General features: G+C 51.4%; 1 protein-coding gene across 4 annotated transcripts in view; it reads right to left on the bottom strand.

Moving 5' to 3' along the window:
• MYT1 (myelin transcription factor 1) overlaps positions 1–24189 on the bottom strand; it is a 76883-nt gene that overhangs the window by 40601 nt on the left and 12093 nt on the right. For 3 of the 4 annotated variants that reach the window (XM_063658994.1, XM_063658995.1, XM_054468146.2), the window contains exons 2-4: positions 9510–9610; positions 1375–1429; positions 359–389 (exon numbers count right to left, since the gene is read on the bottom strand). In XM_063658994.1, the coding sequence (XP_063515064.1) occupies positions 359–389; positions 1375–1429; positions 9510–9610 (187 nt within the window). The remainder of the gene's footprint in view (positions 1–358; positions 390–1374; positions 1430–9509; positions 9611–24189) is intronic. The other variant, XM_054468144.1, reaches the window with a different exon arrangement.

The following is a 24189-nucleotide window of genomic DNA, read 5'->3' as shown; positions in this document are numbered from 1 at the left end:
CTGACACAGAAGCACTTTTGAGGGTCCGCTAAGAGAGCAGCTCGTTTTTGGTTTGGGGGACCGCAGTGACAATCCAGGTCCTCATGGTGACCAGGTGTGGGCACATCCGTGTCCTTGCCATGATGCTGGTGTGCCACATGATGTCACATGATGGGGCCAGGACAGAGATGAGAACAGGTAGAGATGGGGCCAAGATAGCTGGACACGTGGCCAGGAGAAAGGCAGTCTCCTTAGGGAAAGCAGGGGCTCACCAGGGGTGTTTGGCCAATCCAAGAAGACCCCGTTTGGGACATTTAGGATATCTCCAGGGTCACAGGCACATAGATGACGCTTGGTGCTAACAGGAAGACTTCCTTACCTGAGGTCTGCAGCTGTGGTCTCTGGGGGTCCTGGGAAAAAGAGAGAAACAGGGAAAACATGTGGGAATTGTGATTTTAAAGGCTCATTGCCCTAACAGCATAAACTAAGTTAAACAGCCAAGAGGTTTGCCAAGGACAAGTGGAGGCAAATCTCAGTGAGACCTGAGCAGTTTCCCCGGGGCCCTCACCCTTTCCTGACCTCCCAGAGAGTCCTCCAAGGTCAAAAGAGTGAGCTGCTCCCCCAAGCCTGGTGCTCACCCCAGAAGCTCCCCTGAGCAGCCTGGCAGTTTTGCAGAGTGGGACAGATGCTCCACCTCAGACAGGATCTCTGGGACCTCAGGGCCAGGGATGGTATCTCTTTCTCTAATTGCAGATAGAAGTCAGCTTTTGGCAGGAAACACAAACCACCAGATCAAGCTGGACAGAGAAGAGAACAACTGGACCAAGTTACTGGTCCTTCAGTGATGGCTGCAAAGATGCACGGGGCTCTGACCAGGGCAGGCACACCTGAGATGCTTGGGCACAACAGGAAGCCCCCGCCCATATCAGGGAGGTAAATATGGCCAGGGGTTGGGGCCCAGATCCTAGCAGAGTGAGCAAGGCCTCAGCCCCCTCTCCTCCCACTGCACTTCCAGCTCAACCCAGCAACCTCCTATTCCCCATTAGCACCAAGACTGATCGCCTGGGAAGGAAGGGGGCTGGCGGTGGAAGGCTGGCAGCCTCTCATTTCCAAACAGAATGGTCTCGTAACTGAGCCTTCTACTCCCACTCCATGGAGCTGGGTCTGCCTCAACATTTCTGCCCTCAAGGCAGGTTCATCTGGGCCAAAGGCCCCTCAGCAGCCCTCTTAGATGCCAGCTTCAAAGCTCAGCAGCCCTGAGGATGAACGAGGCTGAAGAGGCCTGAGGTCCCCAGGGCATCTCTGCACATGTGTGGTTAGGGGTTTGTGCTCCTGAGGAAAACCACAGAGGAAAGTGGCATTTACAGCCCTGGAGTAGGGGAGGGCTGCACTCACCTCGCAGGGCCTTGGATCGGGTGCGAGCTCGCTTGTCTTCATTTTCTAAGCTCATCTGCAAGCAAAAAACCACGACGTTAACAAGAAAACTCAGCCAGTGCCTCTGGAGTACAGAGCCGTCAGGAATGTCTGGCCATTTTCTGGCTCAAGCTTTGACAGCAAAGGTGATTTTGGGCACAGAATGACAAGGATGGGCTCACAGGACAAGAAAGGCCTGGGGCCAGGAGCAGCAGGTGGGAGGGTGTAGAGAAAGGACCTTCTACAAGGCCTGGAATTGTCCCATCAGCATGTCCTCGCCCTTGGCAAGCAGGGTAGAGTGCACTGTGCCCTCCCACTGCCCCCAGGTTTGCACCTGCCAACAAGTGCCGAGGTGTGGGCCCTGCCCCACTGAAGCCTGATGAATGTCCATGCGTTGTCCATGAGGGTCTCCGGGCCCGACACAGAGCAGCACCCACTGCTCACCTGGTCAGGCAGGTGCTGAGGCATCAGGGCAGGTCGCTCACCACAGACTCAGCCACCAGCGGCAGTGCTGGCTCGTCCAGTAGCTTCTGACCCCAACGTGTCCCCAGAGCACAGCTTCCCATGGGCCCTTTCTTCCCACTACAGCAGAAGGCGTTAATGCCTCTCACGCACCAGGGTCATCCCATGAGAAACAGGCAACCTGGAGCGGCCCCAGCCCACATGTTCTCTGGGCCTCGAGGGCCTGGCTGCCTTGCCTGAGCCTATCAGTGTCCCTCCCCACCTGTGACCCTTGAACCTGACCAGCCTCCGTGGGGACGCTGCCCACAGCACTGTCCTGCGAGGGAGTAATGGGGGAGCCCCCAGGAGGGTGGCAATCACAGAAAGGACATGTTGGGCAGTGGTGAGGGTCACACACAGCATCCTTGTCCTGTGTCACTCATGACAAATCTGGGAAGGCAGGTAAATCCCACACACTCCATGCAAAACATCCTTCCCGGGGAGCCACACCAGGCGGGGGAGGGCACCTCTAGCTGGACAGGGGAGGCCCAAGAGGAGAGCGCTGGACTCCACCACCATCACCTGTGGTCGGGAAAGGGAGGCAGCAAATCCACACCTGTCCCAGGCCACAGACGCCAGAGCTGCCAGGGCTCTGTGCGTGAGGTCGTCAAAGGGAAAGCAGGGGAGTGGAAAGAAGTAGCAGAAGAAAGGAAGAGAGGCAGCAGGAGGGGGCTCAGAAGCCCCCACGTATTAAATGGGGCTTTTGCTCCTGAAAGCCAGCAAGAGACAAATGTCTACAGTACCACCTGGGAAGAAAGAAAAAGGAATTTCCCCAATTAGTAAGATGAAATTTGCAAATTGAACCTCCCCCATGCAGCAGCACTAACATACAATGATGTATGTGATTTGTTAAGGAAGAAAAATCAAAACCCGGGTAATTTATGCAACCTGTCGACTCCGGGCTGTGGAGCACAGTGCTGTGAGCTGTGCGTTTATTACAGCCTTCCAATAGAACGGAAGACAATTACTACAATTTCTGTTTTTAAAGCGGAGGTTCCCCATGGACCAATGGCTCACATTTAAAGTGAAGAGAGGAGCAGGTGTCACAGGGACTTCATTACATTTATGAGCCTTCAAATGTCGTCTGCTCTGAGCCCGTGCGCAATGCCTTCCGACGCAGGACGTACAATGGGGCTGATGCGTCTGATTGCGCGGTGCCTGCACTCAGCTGAAATGCAATCTACGGCTTTATTTATTTATTTATTTATTTTTGCCAGTTATCCCAAGGATATTGGCAAGCATTCTGCTAGGTTAAAGCGTGCCTTGGCAATTTGGATTTCCTGCAGATAAATTATTCAAAGAGCAGAGAATAGAGAGGGTTGCAGGGATGTGTAATGGGCGCTGCTTGAAAACTGTGAGCTCCCGTTGATGAAGCTGACAGCTCTGCCGCTCCTTCTGCTGAGCACCTTACCATTTGCAATTTATCTGCATTGACTGGTCAATAAGCGAGAAGTTCTCTTAGGGGCATGTAGCTTTGATTTTTAAAGGGAAAAAACTGAACTACCGACGAAAAAAAAACCAGGCTCTTTAATACGAGAATGAATCTATAAGAGCTGGGTGACTTGGGACACTGGTTTCTGAGCTGTTTGAAATCAGCAGTGCCGGCTGACGCGAAAGCATCTGGACAAAACCAGCACTGCTTGATTTACATCACTTTTCTTTTCGAAAGAAGTCAAAGCACTTCAGAGGTGATTTCTCTGCTCTCCTCCTGCCGCAAGATCGGCACCATGATGTGGTAGATGGAGAGCAGGTGCTGGGGGCGCCCCTGTGCCCAGCACCACCCAGGCTCACCTTGGTGATCACTGGGCGGCAGCCCCCCAGACCTTCTGCCCCCACCACACAATGACAGCTGGGCCCTAAAGGGCAGCTCAATGATGCAAAGAAAATTAAACACTTCTCAATTTTTCATTGATTTTTAAAACACACTTTACTTGTTCCAAACATAAGCCAACCAGGTCTCTTTTTTGTGCAACCCACAAATAGCCCAACGTCCTCTCCCCTTGAGAGTGAAAAGGCAGAATGACCCCATCACCCACTCTCACTGCTGGGCCGGCAACCTTTCTCAAGAACGTCTGCTCTGTTTCTCCAAATGCCAACTTCGTTCTGCCACTGCCAGCTTCATTCTGCCACTGCGAGCATGTCTTGAGGGTCTAATTAATATTTCAATAGTTCTGCCTTCAATAGGAAAACCATGAAAACTATGGGGAGGAGAATAATTAATAAATGCAAATACATTGTATATTGCCAAATTAACCCAAGAGAACTGTCTCTTTGTCCATCCATTTAACTTGCTTTCTTAGTGCCATATAAAAGCAGTCTCCTCAAAAGTGTGTTTTTACTTTGTTCTGTTTTATATTTCTTTTTAGTAAAGTCAGGATTAACCATGTAAGCTCTTTTGAAAACATACATAGTTCTGGCTGGGCACGGTGGCTCATGTCTGTAATCCCAGCACTTTGAGAGACTGAGGCGGCTGGATCACTTGAGGTCAGGAGTTCATGACCAGCCTGGCCAACAGGGTGAAACCCCGTCTCTACTGAAAATACAAAAATTAGTCAGGTGTGGTGGCGCATGCCTGTAGTCTCAGCTACTTGGGAGGCTGAGGCAGGAGGATCACTTGAACCCAGGAGGCAGAGGTTGCAGTGAGCCGAGATTGCACCACTGCACTCCAGCCTGGGCGATAGAGTGAGACTCCGTCTCAAAAAAAAAACCAAATATATATATATACACACACACACACACACACACACACACACACACACAGTTCTCACCATGACATGCTACGAAGACCAGCCCCTTTTCCAGACTCATCTGCTTGCTGGCCTTGCCAAAACAGAGTGCCCTGAGTTGGGTGTTTACAAACTCAGGAACCAAAACAAGCCAATGCAGTAAGCAGTCTTGAAACCTGCAGAGGGATCTGGACTCAGGCTGCAGCTGTGACAAATACACTCAGAACCCAGAAACAGGGCCGGGCATGGTGGCTCACGCCTGTAATCCCAGCACTTTGGGAGGCCGAGGCAGGCATGGTGAAACCTGACTCTACTAAAAATACAAAAATTAGCCAGGTGTGGTGGCAGCCGCCTGTAGTCCCAGCTACCTGGGAGGCTGAGGCACAAGAATCACCTGAACCCGCGAGGCGAAGGTTGAGGTGAGCTGAGATTGCACCACTGCACTCCCGCCTGGGTGACAGAGCAAGACTCCGTCTCAAAAAAAAAAAATGAAAAGAACCCAGACACATAGCCAGTAACAAACCACTCGTGTCTAACGTCTAAGGGGAAATGGTACACTCAGCTGCCAAAGATGTCAGGGTTGGAGATTTTCCATGAAGCCCAACAGGCTTTGTGCCAACTTCCACCTTCGCCCCCAGAGGCTGTGTCTCCTCACTCCTTCCCGGGCCCCAGCTCAGGGACACCCATTTCTCCTCACTCACTCACTGACTCCCTCTCTGTCTCTCTCTCTGCCTCTTTCATTCCTTTTTCATGCTTCCTCCCAGGACAGGGTCCTCAGGGCTGGACAGCTTCCTCCCTCAACCCCCATCACAGCCCTTCTGCACCAATGGCCCGGGGCCGGTCAAAGGACAGAATCCTGGCTGAAGCCCGGCCCCAGCAGGAGGGTGTCCTGGCCCTGAGGGGCACCAGCCTGGCATTCCAAGGTTTGTACATCACCCCAGGGAGGCAGGGAGTGCTCAGGGGAAAGTTCAAGAAACAGGGAGCTCTGCTAAGGGTTGAGAGCCAGGCAGGGATGGGGAGGGTGAATGGGTCAGTGACCTGAGGACATTTGGGGTGGGAGGCACTCCAGAGGTAGAGCTGGGAGCATTCTTAGGTGGCCAGCACCCTGCCTCTTCCCAGCTCCTCTCAGTCTCCACCTTGTGCCTGTTTGCTTCCCTCACAGTCCTCATCTCAATCTGAAATGAGCTCATTCGTTCATGGTTGTAAGGTCATTGTCTCTCCTCCAGACAGCTGCTTAGTGCATAGCATTTAAGGATGGGTGGATGGACAGGCGGATGAATGAATAAATGGGGACAGTCAGAAACATCTCTGAAACCCTGGGGCTGGGGTGTGTGGGGAGCCGTGGTCAGAGGGGCTGCACAGAGGCCATATGTGGGAACCCTGAGCTGGGGGGTTCCGGGCACTCTGACACCACGGGGGCCATTCACCCCAGCCCTGGGCCAGAGAAGGAGACACAGTGGTGTTTTATTTTATTTTAAATGTGTTCTGACAGCCAGCAAATCTGGAGAATTAGGATGGACTTACAACTATTCTTTAAAAATCCATAAAATTACATAGGTTATAGTGTCTTGGTGGGACGGTTGAACCTCTTGCATAATGGTTTTCCTCCCAGAGACCTAGAAGAAGAGGGAGAGCACCTGCTGAGTCCCAGCAGACCATAGGCAGCCGCTTCCCAGAAGGGAGGGGCCAATGAAGACGGGGGGTGAGGAGGTGGCCAGAAACCGGCTGTCACCCCCCGCCCCGGCCTGGCTCCAACAGTACACATTCAGTCTCACTTCTCTGCAGCGAGGGGAGGGGAGAAAGACAGAGCCATGGTCTGGCCTGTTTTCTTCTCTCATTTATGTACTGAGGGCAGCATCAACTTCCCTGTCACTGCTGTGAAGCCATTACAGCAGACAGTATGGTGGAAGGTCCACGTTCCCACTCAACGATCCAAGAGCAGCATTCAAGCATCTGTGTTGCTCCCCTCCCGAGTATCCCAGGAGGATCTTCTGCTGCGTCCACAGCCCTCCCCTTCCCTTTCTTTAGAGCATGGACCTGCCTGCCAGCTCGGCCCACAGAACAGATATAGAAAGTCGGTGACCTCAGCACACATCCTGCTTTCCACTCTCTTGATCTCTGAGGCTAAACCATATGTCCTCACCCCTGAACCCCACTGGCAGCCATCACAGTACCCTTGGTTCCTTGCAGAGATAGTTCTGTCCCCACATTGGGTGATGTCCTGTTGCATGTCTGAAATTCTGAAATTCTCCTGACAAATTCAGCAGAATAGACCAGCCTCCTCCTTGGGATATAGAAAGGACACCTCCATGGGGCATTATTTAACACACGTCTGAGAAGGGGTTCTCTTGACAGCTCTAAGCATGGGATACTGGCTCACTTCACTCTCAAATCAAACATTAGAGCTACATAACGGATACCCTGATGAAGCAGCCATATCTGCAACCATCTGTTAAAAACTCCAGCACACCCAACCAGGATAGAATCCAACAACATAAAGAGAGGCCAGAAGGGCCATACCCAGTGGCAGCTCCTTCCCTTGCAGGAGCCTCCATCCAGTAGTCCTTGCCAGAGGCACCCCCTGCCCTGGGTGGCAGGAAGAAGGGTTGGCTGAATGGCCATGCAACTGATCTTTTCCTTGATTCTATATCTCTGAATATTTTGCAAGAAGGGGGTTGAGGAGCTACCATCAGTGCCTGCACACCCCGACACACCACCACCTGACTTTTCTGGCAGCCCCTTCCAATCGGTCCTGAGCTGTCCACATGCCTGGTGCTGAACTCAGAGGCGTGCCGCAGGCTGTCACGGTCCTGTGAACACACAGGGTTTGTGTGTTCACTGCCCTCCCATGCTGGCTCCTCACCTCACCCATCTCCTGTCCTAAGCCAGCCTCTGGAAGGCTAACCCCGATGCTGCTGTGGCTGTGTGACATCCCACACTGTGACCACGGCTTACCCCCTCCTCAGCCTCTTAGTCAGGAGATTCCACCTGCTCCTGCACCTGCCCCACTGTCCTCCAGGCAGTCGACCCTTTCTCATCCTCTCGCCTTCTCTGGCACACTTTTCATCTTAGCTTCTCTATTCAGAGCAGTAACTCAGGCCCTATCTGCAAGAAATGAAGGGAAATGACCCTCGAACAGAGCAGTGATGAAAGAGCTGGTGATGCCACGAGAACCTGGGCATGGGCCCCTGGCTTTGTTCACAGAAGCAGCACTTTGAACAAGCCATGGGTTGTCATGGTAGGTCCCAAACTCTCTGAGTTTGTCATGCCTGGGCCAGGGGGAGACAAAAATCTTCCCACCCACCCCTGACATGGCACCAGACATTTGTAGATAACACTGCATGCAGAGCCCCTGGCCTCAAATCAAGCAACTTTCATGCTCACATGATCGCATGCCAGTACAGCACTATGTGAATCCTCAGGATTTGGGGTAGGGCAAGGGGAATGAGGCCAAAAACTCAATGATCAAGATAAATAATATTTTAATTCAATATTTAGAAACATCAACATGATGCAAAAAACCCCTAATAAACAAGATACCAAAACTTTAAATAAAGACAGGATCAATATTACTGACTCTTCCTTGTGCCTCAGGCCCCAATATGGATCAGCAGAGCACTGATAATCCTGTGGGAGTCAAAATATGAGCGGAGGTGCTTAACAAGGTGTCTATGACAGACCCATTAAAATGTACATTCTCGCCACCAGATTCAAAAGAAAAAGGTTGGGTTTTGAGAGTGAAATACAAGCACCCCCAAATGAAGTTCCCACTGCAACTGCACAGCCCTCCTTGCCTACACCCTACGCCATCACTGTCCTTGAGCCATGCCCTGAGTCACAGCTGGATCCTTGCTGGAGTGCATCTACATGCAAAAAAGAAAAAAGAGGTCAGAATCTGATCTCTGGGAAGGGCTTCAATCTAAGCCTGTTGTCAGCCTCTACTTCCAGCTGTGAGGGTCACCTGACCCTGGGGACCTGGCCTCATCCAGAGAGTATTGGTGGGAAGTTCTAGAATTAGAGGGTTGGTGGTGGAGAACAGTGGCTGTAAGCACATGTGATATCACAGTTCGCGAATGTCCCCGAGGAGAGATCTTATACCCTGGGAAGGCATAAGAACGGCTTGCACCATCTGCCTCCCCGTAGGAAGATCGAAATAAAACAAGGCCAACAGACTTCATAAGTTCCTGCCAGCAATCTCTGCTGTCAGATCCTATAGGGATTCTCAGCCTGGCCAGGTAAAAGCAGGGTGAATAGAGAACAGTTGCTCAGGCACATCACAGAGCCCAGACGTGATCATACCTTAAAGCAGGGAGGTGAGACTCTGGGGTCACATTTTCATTTTGGTGGGTTTTTTTGTTTGCTTGCTTGCTTGTTTTCTGAGATGGAGTCTTGCTCTGTCACCCAGGCTGGAGTGCAGTGGCACAATCTTGGGTCACTGCAACCTCCGTCTCCCAGGTTCAAGTGATTCTCCTGCCTCAGCCTCCCCAGTAGCTGGGATTACAGGCGCGTGCCACCATGCCCGGCTAATTTTTGGTATTTTTAGTAAAGACGGGGTTTCACCATGTTGGCCAGGCTGGTCTTGAACTCTTGACCTCAAGTGATCCACCTGCCTCAGCCTCCCAAAGTGCTGGGATTACAGGTGTGAGCCACCGGGCCCAGCCTGGGGTCACATTTTAGTTTTGATCTACTCAGAGTCATTTTTCTTCCCTTAATTTTAAAGTGACCAGATCATTGCTGATCCTAGTCCCCATTTATCCTTCACCTAACCTGGACTCTGGTGAGGATCAGACCAAAAGTCGCCTCCATGCTTCGTGCCTGCAGCTGAAGGGAGGCTTTGCGCAGCAGCCATGGGGTGGGGCCCACGACAGAGGCTGCCCTCTCATGCCTCACCTTGCAGTGTCTGCCCAGAAGGTGTCTTGCGGTCCTGCAGCTGCTGGCCTTGCCTCCGTGTGTCCACCTCTGATTTAGCAGCTCACCCCGGAACTCATTTTCTGAGGGTTTAAAAAGGGTTAGGGTCAGAAAAGGAAAGCTTGGTGGGAGCCAGCCGTGCTGGCTCAAGGGGAGAAAGTGAGAGACTTGAGGCACTTTTTTAACATCATATATTCAATCCCTATTTCCTGGAATCCACCGGAAAAACAGAAAAGGTCATGGGTCCATGGCTGCTTCAGGGACAAGAGACAATTTCTCTCCAATTCGGGGCCTCCCTGGAGTCTTCCTACAGTCCCCTGCACCGTTGTCCCAGCTCTGGTGCCGTTTCATGGAACACGCCTTGGGTAGGTGTTGGTTCCCACTGACAACCACAGCCAGCAGAGTGCTGGGACAAGGCAGCTGAGAGCCACCTTGAGAAAACTTGGCATGTCACCCCTCCAACTTTGAAAATGAGCTGACTAATGAGTAATTATTCGCATTACAACCAGATCCTTCTGCCCCTCAAAAGAATGTACAGTACATATGCATTTGAAAAAGAAGATTGTTTTGCACGACTTCTCTGGAGCCCATTGATTGAAGAAAGTGAGACCCACCCATGGTCTCAAATCAGCTTTGCCTCCCGCAGGATCCCGGGGGCCCCAGCATGCTCTTTGCCCTGGTTTCCAGCATCTTTTCTCACCCTGTGTTTCTGCCTCTCTCCAGGGCAATGCCTCCAGTTAATATTTAATTCCTCACATAAATTCCCATGTCTGAGCAGAGGCTGAACGCATCAGCTGGACATGACAAAGAAACGCATTGTGTACCTACTCCCTGCACGTCACTCCCCGTTTCCATGACAACCTGCTTTCTACATAACTGCAGCATTTCAAAGGAAGGTCATTAAGTAACCAACAATGAAATAGGAAATGAATATTCTCGCGTTCTGCTCTGGCTTCGCCTTGGAAGTGAGTTTGGATTCTGCCGAAGGCACGCTATTCCCACCCACTTTCTTTCTTTTCCTCATGTTTCTGATGTGCATCCCCAAATGCAATTCTTCTCTAGGATTCTGGCCACTCCCGGCCCCAGGCAGCCCTGTGGCTCTGGCCACAGCACCCTCTTCTTATCTGGAAATGCTTCCATCCCATTAAAGGGCTTCAGATTACCTTCCGGAGCATAAACACAGAGGAAAGCAGATTTGGTTGTCAAGGAGACAGCGTAATACGAGGTCTACAGAGGAACGAATAAAACCACTCAGATTCGGCACCTACTGTGTGCACCTACTCTGTGCCTCCCCTCATTGAGCTGTAAGTCACCCGCAGGCCATCGCTGAGATGACAGGGTTCCCACCGCATGCTCCGCTGCCTGGACTAGAGAGGAGGGAGCTGCGGGAGCTTCCCCATCACCCAAGATCTCTAGGCCTCCTGGGTTCCCAACTGCCACTGGTCATCTGCACTGAGCCAGTGTGAGGGGCCTCTGACTGGGGCCCAGCCTGCCCACCAGGTAATCCAGTTCTCAACTCTGTGACAGGGATGTGGGGTATAGGGAGGAAAAACATATTGGAAGATTCCGTAAGTGAACCGACAAGAATTGTGTCAGCCGGGGAGTGTGCTTCACACTCTGAAGATGGGGCGTGGGGTCCTCTGTGTCTCTTTTTATGTGACAACAGAAGGTGAGAGACAAGGCCCCAAAGTGCACGGGGCTCACTTTCTGAGTATCTACCCCAGGAGACAAGATGCTGCAGAAACCTGCTCACTGGGCTGACTGGCAAGGCTCAAGCAGAATTTCTTGTTACCATTACATATGTAAAGATGCAGGACAACTGGGGCATGTCTGGCTGACAGCTGGAGGGATGGACATAAGGTCTGTGTGCTCCAGAGGAGACGCTGCCTCTCCCGAGTGCAACTCCCCTGAGTTCTGCGCTGAGTCTCTCCTGCTTCTCAGAGAAGCCATGTGGACATGAACTGCAAGAGTCTCTGCAAAGGGAGCTCCAGTTTTGTTTGGTGGGAGACAACCAGCTCACTGGGGCTTCTCCACCCACAACCACCCATGGGAGTCTGGAAATACAGCCCTGTGGAATTCTTCATTGCCCACATCCCTTACACTCCTGTCCCTAGGTCAGTCAGCCCTGGGCTCTGAAGTCCTGAGGCCCTGAGGCCCCACATCTGCTCAGGCAAAGCACTAGCATCCCGGGGATCAACTGCTCCTCCAAAGAGCTACTCCTGCCTCCCTGAGGCAGCAAAGCCACTGAGCTTCTCTGGGCAAAAGAGCAGAATGGCACCTGGTGAAAGCCTTTGCACCACAACCCTGGGATACAGAGCACACAAGTAATCAAAGTACACACCCCCAAGCTTAGACCCTCCGTTATGAGGACCTGAGGACCCAGCTCAACCTTGACATGATTTAGCCTCCCTTTTCCAGGAAATGTCTTGGCAGCAAACGACGATCACTACTAGAAGCCCAGTAAGGTATGCCAGTTCTTCTCCTGCGGCCCTCTTGGTCCCCAACTGGGGCCTGTGTATGGCCAAACCCTGCCCCATGGGTTCAGTAGGCTCCACCCCAGACAAAGCTCTCCTGTCTGTAGGCGCTGCTCAGTCAGCATCCCTGGCAGCACATTAAGCCCCCATGCACCAAAACAACATGCCAGGGCCACGTGCTACAGGAAAACTCTCCACAGAAATGTGGATGCCGGGGCCACGTGCTACAAGAAAACTCTCCACGGAAACGTGGATGCCAGGGCCACATGCTACAGGAAAACTCTCCACAGAAACGTGGATGCCGGGGCCATGTGCTACAGGAAATCTCTCCACAGAAACATGGATGCCGGGGCCACATGCTACGGGAAAACTCTCCACAGAAACGTGGATGCCAGGGCCACATGCTACAGGAACACTCTCCACGGAATCGTGGATGCCAGGGCCACATGCTACAGGAAATCTCTCCACGGAAAAGTGGATGCCGGGGCCACATGCTACAGGAAATCTCTCCACAGAAACGTGGATGCCGGGGCCACATGCTACAGGAAATCTCTCCACAGAAACATGGAGGTGTTCCATAAAGACGCCCTTCCAGAAGTCCTGCTGCTCCATGGACACTCTGTGGTGGGAACAAGGGTCCCCAAAGCTCCCACAGGGCACTGCCGCCAACTCAGACCTGAGCAGCAGGTCACTACCCTCTCTGAGACTTAAGTTCTTCACCCATAAAGTGGGAGGGGAATAATTATTTGGAGATGGAGAGACATGCACGGACGGAGCCTGGAAGTGAACCCATGAGGATGTCAGTGCTGTTGCCATCACCGTGGCCTTTCTTGTCGGGAATCTGAAGTGAAGTGGAGGTTTTCATCCAGACGAGCCTGTTCTCTTGGGTTATTGAGTTTCTCGTGAGTTAATCTGAATCCCTGCTAGTGGATGCAAATGAGAAATGGAACATCAGAGACCGCTACATCCTGAGCATGTCTCCTGGAAAACAAGCTTCTCGGGATCAGCTCCCGGCACCCAGAGGGTGGCGCTGGCTGGGACCCCTCTCTAGGGACCCGACGTCTTTGCACCTGGAGTCCCGCCTGCTCAAGGTCACCCCCACATCTGTCCCCACAGCGGCCCCAGCACCTGGAGTCCTGCCTGCTCAAGGTCACCCCCACACCTGTCCCCACAGTGGCCCCAGGCTCACTTTTATGGGGCTCTGGTGGGCAGAAAAACTCAGGAAACAAACAGGGCCTGCTAAGCTGAGACTGATGCACAAAGGTCCAGAGGAGAGGGAACCACCCCTCACTGGCCAGAGACTCCATCACAGGCCAGGGAGACATGCAGAGCTGAGCTGCAGCCCCCCGTCTGTCTTCTCCTAATGAAGCCCTCTTTTTCCAACTCAGCAGCACTGCAAACTGGAGACCAGCCTGACCCAGGCCCCAGACAGGACGTTTCCACCGAGAGCCAGCGCTCTGTTGGGCTCTTCCCAGGCAGTGCTGCTGGCCTAACCCAAGGTTCCCTTCTTTTGTCATGGCAAGGAGAGCCCCCTTGTCCCAGAGCTATAACACCACAGCTGCCGGCTGACCCACGGCCAGCACACACTTCCTCCTTGCACTGGCACTGTGGCCACTCCACGCACAACCCCCTGGGGGACCCCCCACGGGCAACCGTGGCTGCTTTCATGCTGGCTGGGTGGCCTGGAATCTGGCCTGAGCCCACCTGGCCCCATGGCGCATCCCCTGGGCCTCCGGGTGGGAGTCCCTGTGGCGGTTAGCTCTGATCCACTCCAGCCCTGGCAACCCGCCCCCCTTCCACTGTGCAAAACCTCCCCACTCTAAAAACAAGAACAAAATAACAGGAAGGCTGAGTGAGAGGCCAGGTGGTAAGTATGGAAAGCCAAATGTTTTCAGTCTTCACTAGGTTTTGCATCTCTGGTAACTAGGGCTGCCTTTGGGGCCAGGAGCTGTTACCACCTGCCCCTCAGCAAAGAGGGGAAGGGTACTCACTTGAGAGGAGCCCCCACCTCCATTCTCCCGTGCACCCCTCAGCCCTCCTCCGTCTCCAGCACAGGAGATGGGGTCTTGCCTCCCTGCTGAGCTGGCTTGTCCATCTGGACTTTATACCCACCTCCTTCCCGCTGTCAGTTAAAGTTCCCAGGAATATCAACTCTTCCCTCCATTCTTCCGGAATATTGAACTACTCTTCCCAACTCTTCAACAGGCTTGAGGCATCCATGTTTAAAAACACAGTCTCTTTGGACCGCACGTCCCTGCCCAGCCCCCTCTCCATCTCCTCCTGCTTCGTAACTACGCTTCTTGCTGACTCTTCCTCACTCCCCACCACAGCTGGCCTCCACCCACATCCCTCCACTGGAACAACAGACGGCTTCATGTTCACAGGGCATGTGAGGGCTCACTAGACATCACTGCGGTGCGTGTCTGTTCCCCGCTTCTGTGGCAGACACTCGCCCCGGACCTTGTCGGTCACCTGTACAGGATCCTCCTGGCCACCCGGCCACCCCATGTCAGATGTCCTCTCCTTTTTGCTTCCTCTCTGCCCACAATATCTGCTCCTTATGTGACTTGGGGTTTTCCTCTTCCCCTCTTCAGTCATCAGCTCCTCAAGCCAGAACCCTGAGGGTCATCCTTGGCCCCAAATCCTGCCAATGTTATTTTCTAAATCTCACCAGAATCTGACCATTTCTGACCTCTCCGGCTGTGTTGTTTTGTTCTGTTTGCAAAAACTGACAAACTCATTCTAAAAATTTGTATGGCAATTCAAGGAATATAGACTAGACAAAACAATTCTGAAAAAGAGCAAAGTTGGAAGACACACTTCTCAGTTTCCAAACTTACTACAAAGCTGCAGTAATCAAGGCAATGTGTTACTAGCATAAGGACGGGCATACAGATAAGTGGGACAGAATTGAGAGTCCAGAATTAATCCCCTCTATTGATGATCAATTGATTTTTGACAATGGCACAAAAACAAGTTAATGGGAAAAATACTGTCTTTCAACAAATGTGCTAGAACAACTAGATATCAAAAAAAAAAAAAATGAAGTTGGACCTCTCTCAAAAATTAACTCGCACTGGATCACATATCTAAATGTAAGAACCAAAACGCCTAGAAAACACACGGGTAAATCTTTCTGACTTTGGGTTCAGCAATGGTTTCTTAGCTGTGACAACAACACTACAAGCCATTAAGGAAAAAAAGTAATATACTGGACTTCAACAAGGTTTAAAACTTTCAGAGTTAAAATAGCACTGTTGGCCGGGCACAGTGGCTCATGCCTGTAATCCCACCACTTTGGGAGACTGAGGCAGGCAGATAACTTCAGGTCAGGAGTTCGAGACCGACCTGGCCAGCATGGTGAAGCCCTGTCTCTACTGAAAATACAAAATTAGCTGGGTGTGGCGGTGCGTGACTGTAATCCCAGCTACTTGGGAGGCTGAGGCAGGAGAATCACTTGAACCTGGGAGGTAGAGGTTGCAGTGAGCCAAGATTGCGCCACTGCACTCCAGCCTGTGTGACAGAGCGAGACTCCGTCTCAAAAATAAATAAATAAATAACACTGTCAATAAGGTGAAAAGACAACCCAAAGACTGGGAGAAAATATTTGCAAGTCGTAAATCTGATAAAGAGCTTGTATTTGGAAAAAAGAACTCTCATAACTCATAATAAGACAAATAACCCAATTTTAAAATGAACAGAGGATTTGAACAAACATTTCTCCAAAGATAACATGGAAATGGCCAATAAGCACATGAAGGGATGCCCAACAGCTAGTAATCCAGGAAATACAAATCGAAAACACACTCAGATACCACTGCACTAAAATGGCTGTAATTTTAAAGATAAACAGATAGTAACAAGTGTTGGCGAGAACCCTCATAGAACGCTGATGCAAATGTAAAATAGCACAATCACTTGGAAAATGGCATGGCAGTTACTCAAAATGCTAAACATAGAGTTACATGACTCAGGAATTCCACTCTAGATATTTGCCCAAGAGAAGTAAAAACATATGTCCACATAAAGGCTTGTACACAACTATTCATAGCAGCCTTATTCATACTAGCCAAAAAGTGGAAAAACCCAAATGTCCATCAACTGCTGAATGGGTGACACGAAATACAGTGGCATAGTCTTTGGCAATAAAAAGGAATGAAGTTGCTTATACATGCAACAATGTGGGGGAATCTCAAAAACATCGTGTTCAGTGAAAGAGGCCAGGGACAAAAGACCACATATTGAACAATTCCATATTTATGAAATGTCCAGAACAGGCAGATTCATAGAGATAGAAAGTAGATTCGTGGTTGCCTAGGACTGGTGGAGGAGAAAATGGAGAATGACTGTGAATGGGCATGGGGTTTCTTTCTGGGGTGATCAAAACAGTCTAAAATTGGGCTGTGGCGATAGATGCACAACCCTATACGTATGCTAAAACCACTGAATCGTATATTTTTAACGGGTGAATTCTGTGATGTGCAAATTCCATTCCAATAAAGCTGTTTTTAAACAGCGGCATGTGGATGGTCAGTGGGACACTCTGGGGACTCTTGCATAGGGCAGGAGGTCCCAGCAAGACCCCCTTGGTTCTCCAGACTGGGTTCTGTGAGCCTGTGTCCTGGGCCAGCCTCTGGACCACTGTGCCTCAACCCCAAGCTGGACCACCCTGATGCCTATCACTCCCTGCTCCTGGAGGCCAGAGAGGGCTGGGTCCAGGGATACAACAGGAGAATGGGTCATGCGAGTGACATGAGACAGGCCATGGAGGTCAGAGTGAGAGCTCTTGGGTCCACTTCACCCTCCCACTCCCCAGAGCAGTTAGAGCTGTACTCATTCAACAAGGCCAAAGGAAGGCGACCTGCCTCTGCGCAGCCAGGAGGCATCATGACCCAGAACAGCACAAGCTCACCTCCCACCTCGGCCGGTGCCATGTCAGGATGTGTCAGCAGCTATCCATGCAGCTGAGCTGATGGCCAGGGTCAATCCCACCTGGTAGCTAACCCAGCAGCAACAGCCCCCCATTCTGCCTGTGCACGTGCGTTGGCTGGGCCTGCCACGTCCTGGGACACCGTGGCTGCTCCAGCCGCCATTTCCCTGGAGAGGGCAGGGCTTCTTAGCTTTCATCATACCTCATGCAGAGTGGAACTGAAAAGCTGGGCCCCGGGTTGAGTATAGACTTACATCTTGCCATTCGAAAGGAAAAAAACAAAAAACCTTTTTCCTGCTTCTCCTCTCAATCCCTCATTTATCCCCTTCTTGCTGCTACTTGGGTTTAAATCAAAGCCTAGCAAGGTAGCAAGAAAAGGGTTAAAATAAAAATTTAGAAACAATTTAAGCCCGCACAAAACCAGTCACAGGTCACAGTAGACTCCGGGGGGACCACAGCCCAGGATTCCTCTCTCTAGACCCAAAGAGCCTCTGACACCCAAGGTGACACCTCTGAGGTCCAGGCTGCACCCCCAGACATGGGAAGATAAGGCCCTAGGAGGCAAACAGACTCACATCCATGTCACATGGCTCCTGGAGGAGGCAGAAGAAGAACTAGGTCCAGCATCTGTCTCTCAAAGTTCAAAGCGAGGTCCCCACCGCAGTCTGAGAACTGCCAGGGTGCTCAATAACAGCTGTTCCTGGGATCTTTCCTGGCCTGTGGGAGGAACCTGCACTGGATGAGCAAATGAATGTTTCGGGAGGCTCCTTCAGGCTCCCTCGACTATCAGTGTGGGCAGCGGTTAGAGCAGGAACAAGGACAAACCAGGAGGCAGGACACAGACTCTCCAGACGCATGTGGACAGGGCAGATATGGCCCAGCCCAGACAGTGACAGGAGGACTTGTTTGGGAAGTCTTAATACCATTGTGTCCATCCTCCCCAACTTGGAAATAAATTGTAAAACCAAAATGAAAAATTGAACAGAAGACTTGGGAGATAGAGTCAAAGAAATATACTAGAAAAGTGAACAAAAGGATGAAGAGATAGGAGAGACAGAGGAAATGCTGAGTGAGGCCTGTCCCCCGATTTGGGAGTTTCAGAAAGAGAGAATTAAGAAAATGGGAAGGAAAAGCGTAAGTTAAATGATAAAAAAAATTTCCCCAGAACTAAAGGAAATTATATTTTTAGATTAAAATGCCCATTAAGTGCCCATAACAGTGAATAAAAAAAGACCCACATCCAACCAAGCCCAGCACTATAAAATTTTAAAACACTAGGAATAGAAAAAAGACCCTAAAAGCTTTTAAAGGGGGAAAAAGTCACAAACAAAACAGATAACTAGAATAGGATCACATTGCTCAAGAGCAGCGTTCACAGACAGTAGAGAAAGTCTCTTCCCAATTTTAAGGGAGTTGACATTCAACTTCAGAGCATGCCCTCTATGCCCAGACAAAACACTGATCACGGGAAGTAGAAGAATAAAAAAATCCAGATATGCACAGCCTCAAAAACTGCGCACTGAACAGTGAGTAAGGGAAGTGAGGCCAGGGCGGTGGATGGGGCAGGGGTGGTGATCATTGTCTACAAGGAAAACAAACCATAAAATCTTGTATGACATATAACACTGGTAAATACTGCTTGGTCCAGCAGCGAAACATTGAAGATAAAGAAAGATAATGCTCAATGCTACAAACGAAGCTAACTGGTCACTGTGAGCACAAGTGTCAGAAAAGGTCCAGTTCTGGGGCCACAGGGAGGCCAACCAGCCCATTATACTTGGATTGTCCTGTCCCACACCCCATGAACCCCAAAGTCCTGGGCAACCGGCCAGCGAGGCTCCCTAGCACCAGAGCCCTTGCAGGGGAGAAGGTGTCCCCACCAAGGCCTAGAACAGAGGGTGGGGCTGTCCTGTGTCGACCCAGAGGTTGGCCTGCAGAGAGGGGCTCAGCAAGGGGTCAGCACTTGTGTGGAGTAAGGAGGGGGCTGGTACGGGGAAAGAGGTGGATCAAAGAAGTAAACATATTAAAGATAATGGAAACCAGCTTTCTCACTGTTGGAAGAGCAAGTTATGCCTATGGAAAGGCAGAACTTTAGAATGAACCCTGTGTGGGAATTGGAATCAGAGGTTATCAATATGAACTTGTGTTTTTCAATATACATTGATAGATGGAGAAGTAAATACAGACCTAGATGAAAAAGGGTGTGTGTGTAGCGTGTGTATATAACTGTGTGTGTGTACCATGTGTGTATAGCTGTATATAGCCTGTGTGTAACTATGTGTAGCATGTGTGTAGCATGTGTGTAGTGTAACTGTGTGTAGCATGTGTGTAGTGTGTGTGTGTAGCATGTGTGCATAGCATTTGTGTGTAACTGTGTGTAGCATGTGAGTGTAACTGTGCATAGTGTGTGTAGCGTGTGTGTAGCATGTGTGTAACTGTGTGTAGCATGTGTATAACTGTATGTAGCGTGTGTGTAGCATGTGCAGCATGTGTGTAACTGTGTAGCATGTGTGTAACTGTGTGTGCAGCATGTGTGTAGCTGTGTGTTGCATGTGTGTAACCGTGTGTAGAATGTGTGTGTAACTGTGTGTAACATGTGTGTAACTGTGTGTAGCATGTGTGTAATTGTGTGTGGTGTGTACCTGTGTGTGTAGCATGTGTGTGTAGCATATGTAACTTTGTGTAACTGTGTGTAGCATGTGTGTAACTGTGTAGCATGTGACTACGTGTAGCATGTATGTAGCATGTGTGGCATGTGTGTAACTGTGTGTAGCATTGTGTAAATGTGTGTGGCATGTGTGTAACTGTGTGTGTAGCACGTGTGTAGTACGTATGTGTGTAACTGTGTGTGTAGCGTGTGTGTGTGGTGTGTGTAACTGTGTAGTGTGTGTGTAGTGTATGTGTAACTGTGTGTGGCATATGTGTAGCACATATGTGTGTAACTGTGTGTAGCATGTGTGTGTGGTGTGTGTAACTGTGTAGTATGTGTGTGTAGTGTATGTGTAACTGTGTGTAGTATGTGTGTGTAGTGTATGTGTAACTGTGTGTAGCATGTGAGTATGTGTGTGTAAACACATACGTCTTCCCAGTCGTGTCCACTAGAGGCCGAACACCCAGGTCTCAGGCTAACACCATTTTCTAATAAAAGGAACCAGAGTTCCAGGCCCCAAGCAGGAAAGGCAAGAACAAGGACGGACAGTGTAGCTGGACCGAGGCTATGGAAGCCTCTGTACTAGGCTTCCACTGACCAGTCAGGGACAATCTGAGCATCAAAAGAAGGCTTTTAGCCCAGGAGATAAAATAGTAAATAATGAGTCTATAGAGATATCCATCAAAATTAAGTGATGGTTTCTTGAGGATGGAGATACTTCCATAGTTTCAAAGTACCTTCCCCCCAAATATTTATTAATTGCAAAGGGAAAATGACTGGCATTTCCCTATGACATAGAGGTGCCCGGATGCCCCATCTAATCCAGTGACCAGGTCAACATTATGAGTTAAGGGACAAATCAGCATCAGGTGAAGGGAGAACCTCCCACTCCAGTGTTCCTGCATCACAGGCAACATTGGACAAACTCATGTTGAAGGGTGTACCACCGAATAACGGCTCAGTGCTCTTCCAAAAGCACGAGGACACGAAAGGCGAGGAGCCCTGAAAACGACTTTAGATGAATGAGACACCAGGACCACGCACAACACGTGCTTCTGAACCCACCCCTGAATGGGTCTGAGGACCAAATGGCTGTGAAGGTGAGGGTGGAGCAGTGGGAGAGCGGCCTCTCTGCTGGAAACACCCACCCAAATGTCCCTAACCCAAACCCTAACCCAAACCCTAAACCTAACCCAAACCCTAACCCTAACCCTAACCCTAACCCAAACCCTAACCCAAACCCTAACCCTAACCCTAACCCCTAACCCTAACCCTAACCCTAACCCCTAACCTTAACCCTAACCCTAACCCTAACCCAAATGTCCCTGGTGATGGCATCGCATCGGCAACACGCTCTCAAATGCTCAGGAGAAACAGCTTGGCCCTTTACTTGAAATGTTTCTGTGGCTTTGAGATTGTTTCAAAATGTATTTTTGAAAATAATGAGGATGGGGGACTGTGATTTAAGTAACCAGTGGTCAGTGGAGGCCTCTATGAGGACAGAAGCTGGGACCAAGGAGGATCCTGAGGTGCCTCCTCCGGGCAGGACACTCCACCTCCCTCTGTCCCAGGACTGCTAAGTCCATGATGTGCTCCGCCAAGTCTGCTTCCAACGCTGGCTGGACAGGTGCAGGCCCCAGCCCCACCCAGGGTTTCTCTCAGGGACAGCCGGCTCTGTTCCTGGGGGCCTCCTGGAAAGCCCAGGGGACCAGGCACCTGGGAAAGTCTGACAAGCTTGGAAATTTCCATGAAAAAGGTGGAACCCATACCCTAGAAGCTGCGGGTCCCGTGGGGCTGAGAGGAAGGTGGAACAGGACTCCCTCAGCCCACACAGGACCCCCCCACATTTGCCCCTGCCTCCAGCCTTTCCCAGCAGTGGGTCCAAAACAGCCCCACTAGCTCCGGAGAGGGGTGCCCTCTTGTCCCTGCCCTGGAGAGGGGTGCCCTCTTGTCCCCGCCCTGGAGAGGGGTGCCCTCTTGTCCCCGCCCTGGAGAGGGGTGCCCTCTTGCCCCCGCCCTGGAGAGGGGTGCCCTCTTGTCCCCGCCCTGGAGAGGGGTGCCCTCTTGCCCCCGCCCTGGAGAGGGGTGCCCTCTTGCCCCCGCCTTGGAGAGGGGTGCCCTCTTGTCCCTGCCCTGGAGAGGAGTGCCCTCATGTCCCCACCCCCGGAGAGGGGTACCCTCATGTCCCCACCCCCAGAGAGGGGTACCCTCTTGTCCCCGACCTGGAAAAGGGTACCCTTTTGTCCCCACCCTGGAGAGGGGTGCCCTCTTGCCCCCACCCTGGAGAGGGGTGCCCTCTTGCCCCCACCCCAGAGAGGGGTGCTCTCATGTCCCTGTCCCTGGAGAGGGGTGCCCTCTTGTCCCCGCCCTGGAGAGGGGTACCTTCTTGTCCCCGCCCTCGAGAGGGATGCCCTCTTGTCCCCACCCTGAAGAGGGGTGCCCTCTTGCCCCCGCCCTGGAGAGGGGTGCCGTCTTGTTCCTGCCCCGAGGGCCTCTTCCTCTCCACACCCCGGGGGGCCGCAGTTACAGGGGCTTCTGCTCCAGGGTTTGGGGCATCTGGAGGAAACACTGGCAGGAAACACAAACGGGACCGAGGGGAAAATGAGGGCAAGTTTTGCTCTTTTTCTTTCCTTTTTTTTTTCTCTCTGGAATCCAGAGAGAAGTAAAATGAAGACTTGCTGAGTGGCGCAAAGGCAGACCAGCTTTTGCTGAGTTTAGGTGAAAATGAGAGAAGGGAGAGGTGGGGGCAGGGAGTTGGCAATTCTATAGCTTTGCACATTTCTCTCATTATTTTGCTTCTAAATCAGCCTCGCTGGTACTTTCTCTATTCAATAAAAGCCAAATGCAAGCCATGTCCTCTAATCTCTCCAACAGCAGCTCACTGCTGAGAAAATAATACAGATGTAACTTCCAGCATCATACACTTTCTTTTCCATTTATATGCAAATAGTGACCTTTCACCCAGGCTGTCTCAAAGAAGTGTTTCCTTAAAAATGCAAATAGCATGTTGCAGGCAGTTACTGTGGCTGAGTCTTTCTTATATTATTATCATTATTTCTTTTAACCTTACCAACGCTGTAAAAACAACAGCTAAACTGCTCTGCAGTAATAATGACTTTCCAAACCAAATCACAGGACGGGCTCTCCAGGCGGCCTGTCATCCCCGGCTGCCAACAAGGGAGGAGTGTGCCCAGCCCAGGGCAGGCAGTGTGCTGGGAGGGACACCAATAGTGTCACATTCATCCCTCCCAGGGGTGCCTGGGAGAGCAGTTCAGCCATGTGACCAGGCCTCACACCCAGGCCGGGTGCCTGGAACCCAGGCGGCACCAAGGAAACCACTCCACACTGCTCCACGCAGACACACACAGGGTTCTCCTTCTGGGGCAAGAACATCCTCAGCTCCAAGTGGGGTTCAATGCTGTGATCATAGTCCAGCACATTCACCCCACACCCAGGACAAGGAACCCGGAGTGGGGACCTCCAGAAATAGATGGCTCCCAAGAGGCTACCCAGGGCAGCAGGAAAGATGCTGCAGGAGGAGAAGTCAGGGACAGGGAAATGGACACAACTACAGGGAAAGATGCTGCAGGAGGAGAAGTCAGGGAGGGGAAATGGACACAACTACAGGGAAAGATGCTGCAGGAGGAGAAGTCAGGGAGGGGAAATGGACACAACTAGGAAAGATGCTGCAGGAGGAGAAGTCAGGGACGGGGAAACGGACACAACTAGGAAAGATGCTGCAGGAGGAGAAGTCAGGGAGGGGAAATGGACACAACTAGGAAAGATGCTGCAGGAGGAGAAGTCAGGGACGGGGAAACGGACACAACTAGGAAAGATGCTGCAGGAGGAGAAGTCAGGGACGGGGAAGCGGACACAACTACAGGCACTGGGGTACGGGCTCCCTCCTGCTCCCCTGACCATCTCTACTGACTAAGCCAGGCCACAGGCCGGGGAGAAGCCCACAAAAGACACCCACTCTATCAGCCGCACCTGCCCAACAGCCCACCTCTGTCTGTGACTGCTGCCTCCGAGGGCTGCTTGCAGCCTGACCCACCCACGGTGCTCAGGAGGGGAGGGAAAGTGGCCAGGCTGACCCACGGGCCTTGCCTCACTGGGCCACCATCAGAGACACTTTTTCCAATCAGGCACAACTGGACTCGCCTGCCTGAATTCTGGGGTATGGGAAGGGGTAGAACACAGAGAAAACAAAGGCAGTAAGAAGGGGCTGTGATGGAAACAGGCCTGGTCCAACAGGTATTCCAGATGCAAGATAAGAATTAAGAGGGTACGAGGCCAGGAATGGTGGCTCAAGCCTGTAATCCTAACACTTTGGGAGGCAGAGGTGGGTGGATCACCTGAGGGCAGGAGTTGAAGACCAGCCTGGCCAACATGGTGAAACCCTGTCTCTACTAAAGATACAAAAATTAGCCAGGTGTGGTGGCACTTGCAGGAGGCCGAGGCAGGAGAATTGCTGAACCCAGTAGGCGGAGGTTGCAGTGAGCCAAGATCACGCCACTGCACTCCAGCCTGGGCAACAGAGTGAGACTCCGTCTTTAAAAAAAAAAAAAAAAAGAGGGTATGGCCAGAGCCGGCAGGGCTGGGTTTGGG

Source organism: Pongo pygmaeus, chromosome 21 (assembly GCF_028885625.2).
Source record: "Pongo pygmaeus isolate AG05252 chromosome 21, NHGRI_mPonPyg2-v2.0_pri, whole genome shotgun sequence".
Lineage (NCBI taxonomy): Eukaryota > Metazoa > Chordata > Mammalia > Primates > Hominidae > Pongo > Pongo pygmaeus.
This window is presented reverse-complemented; position numbering and strand designations above follow the sequence as displayed.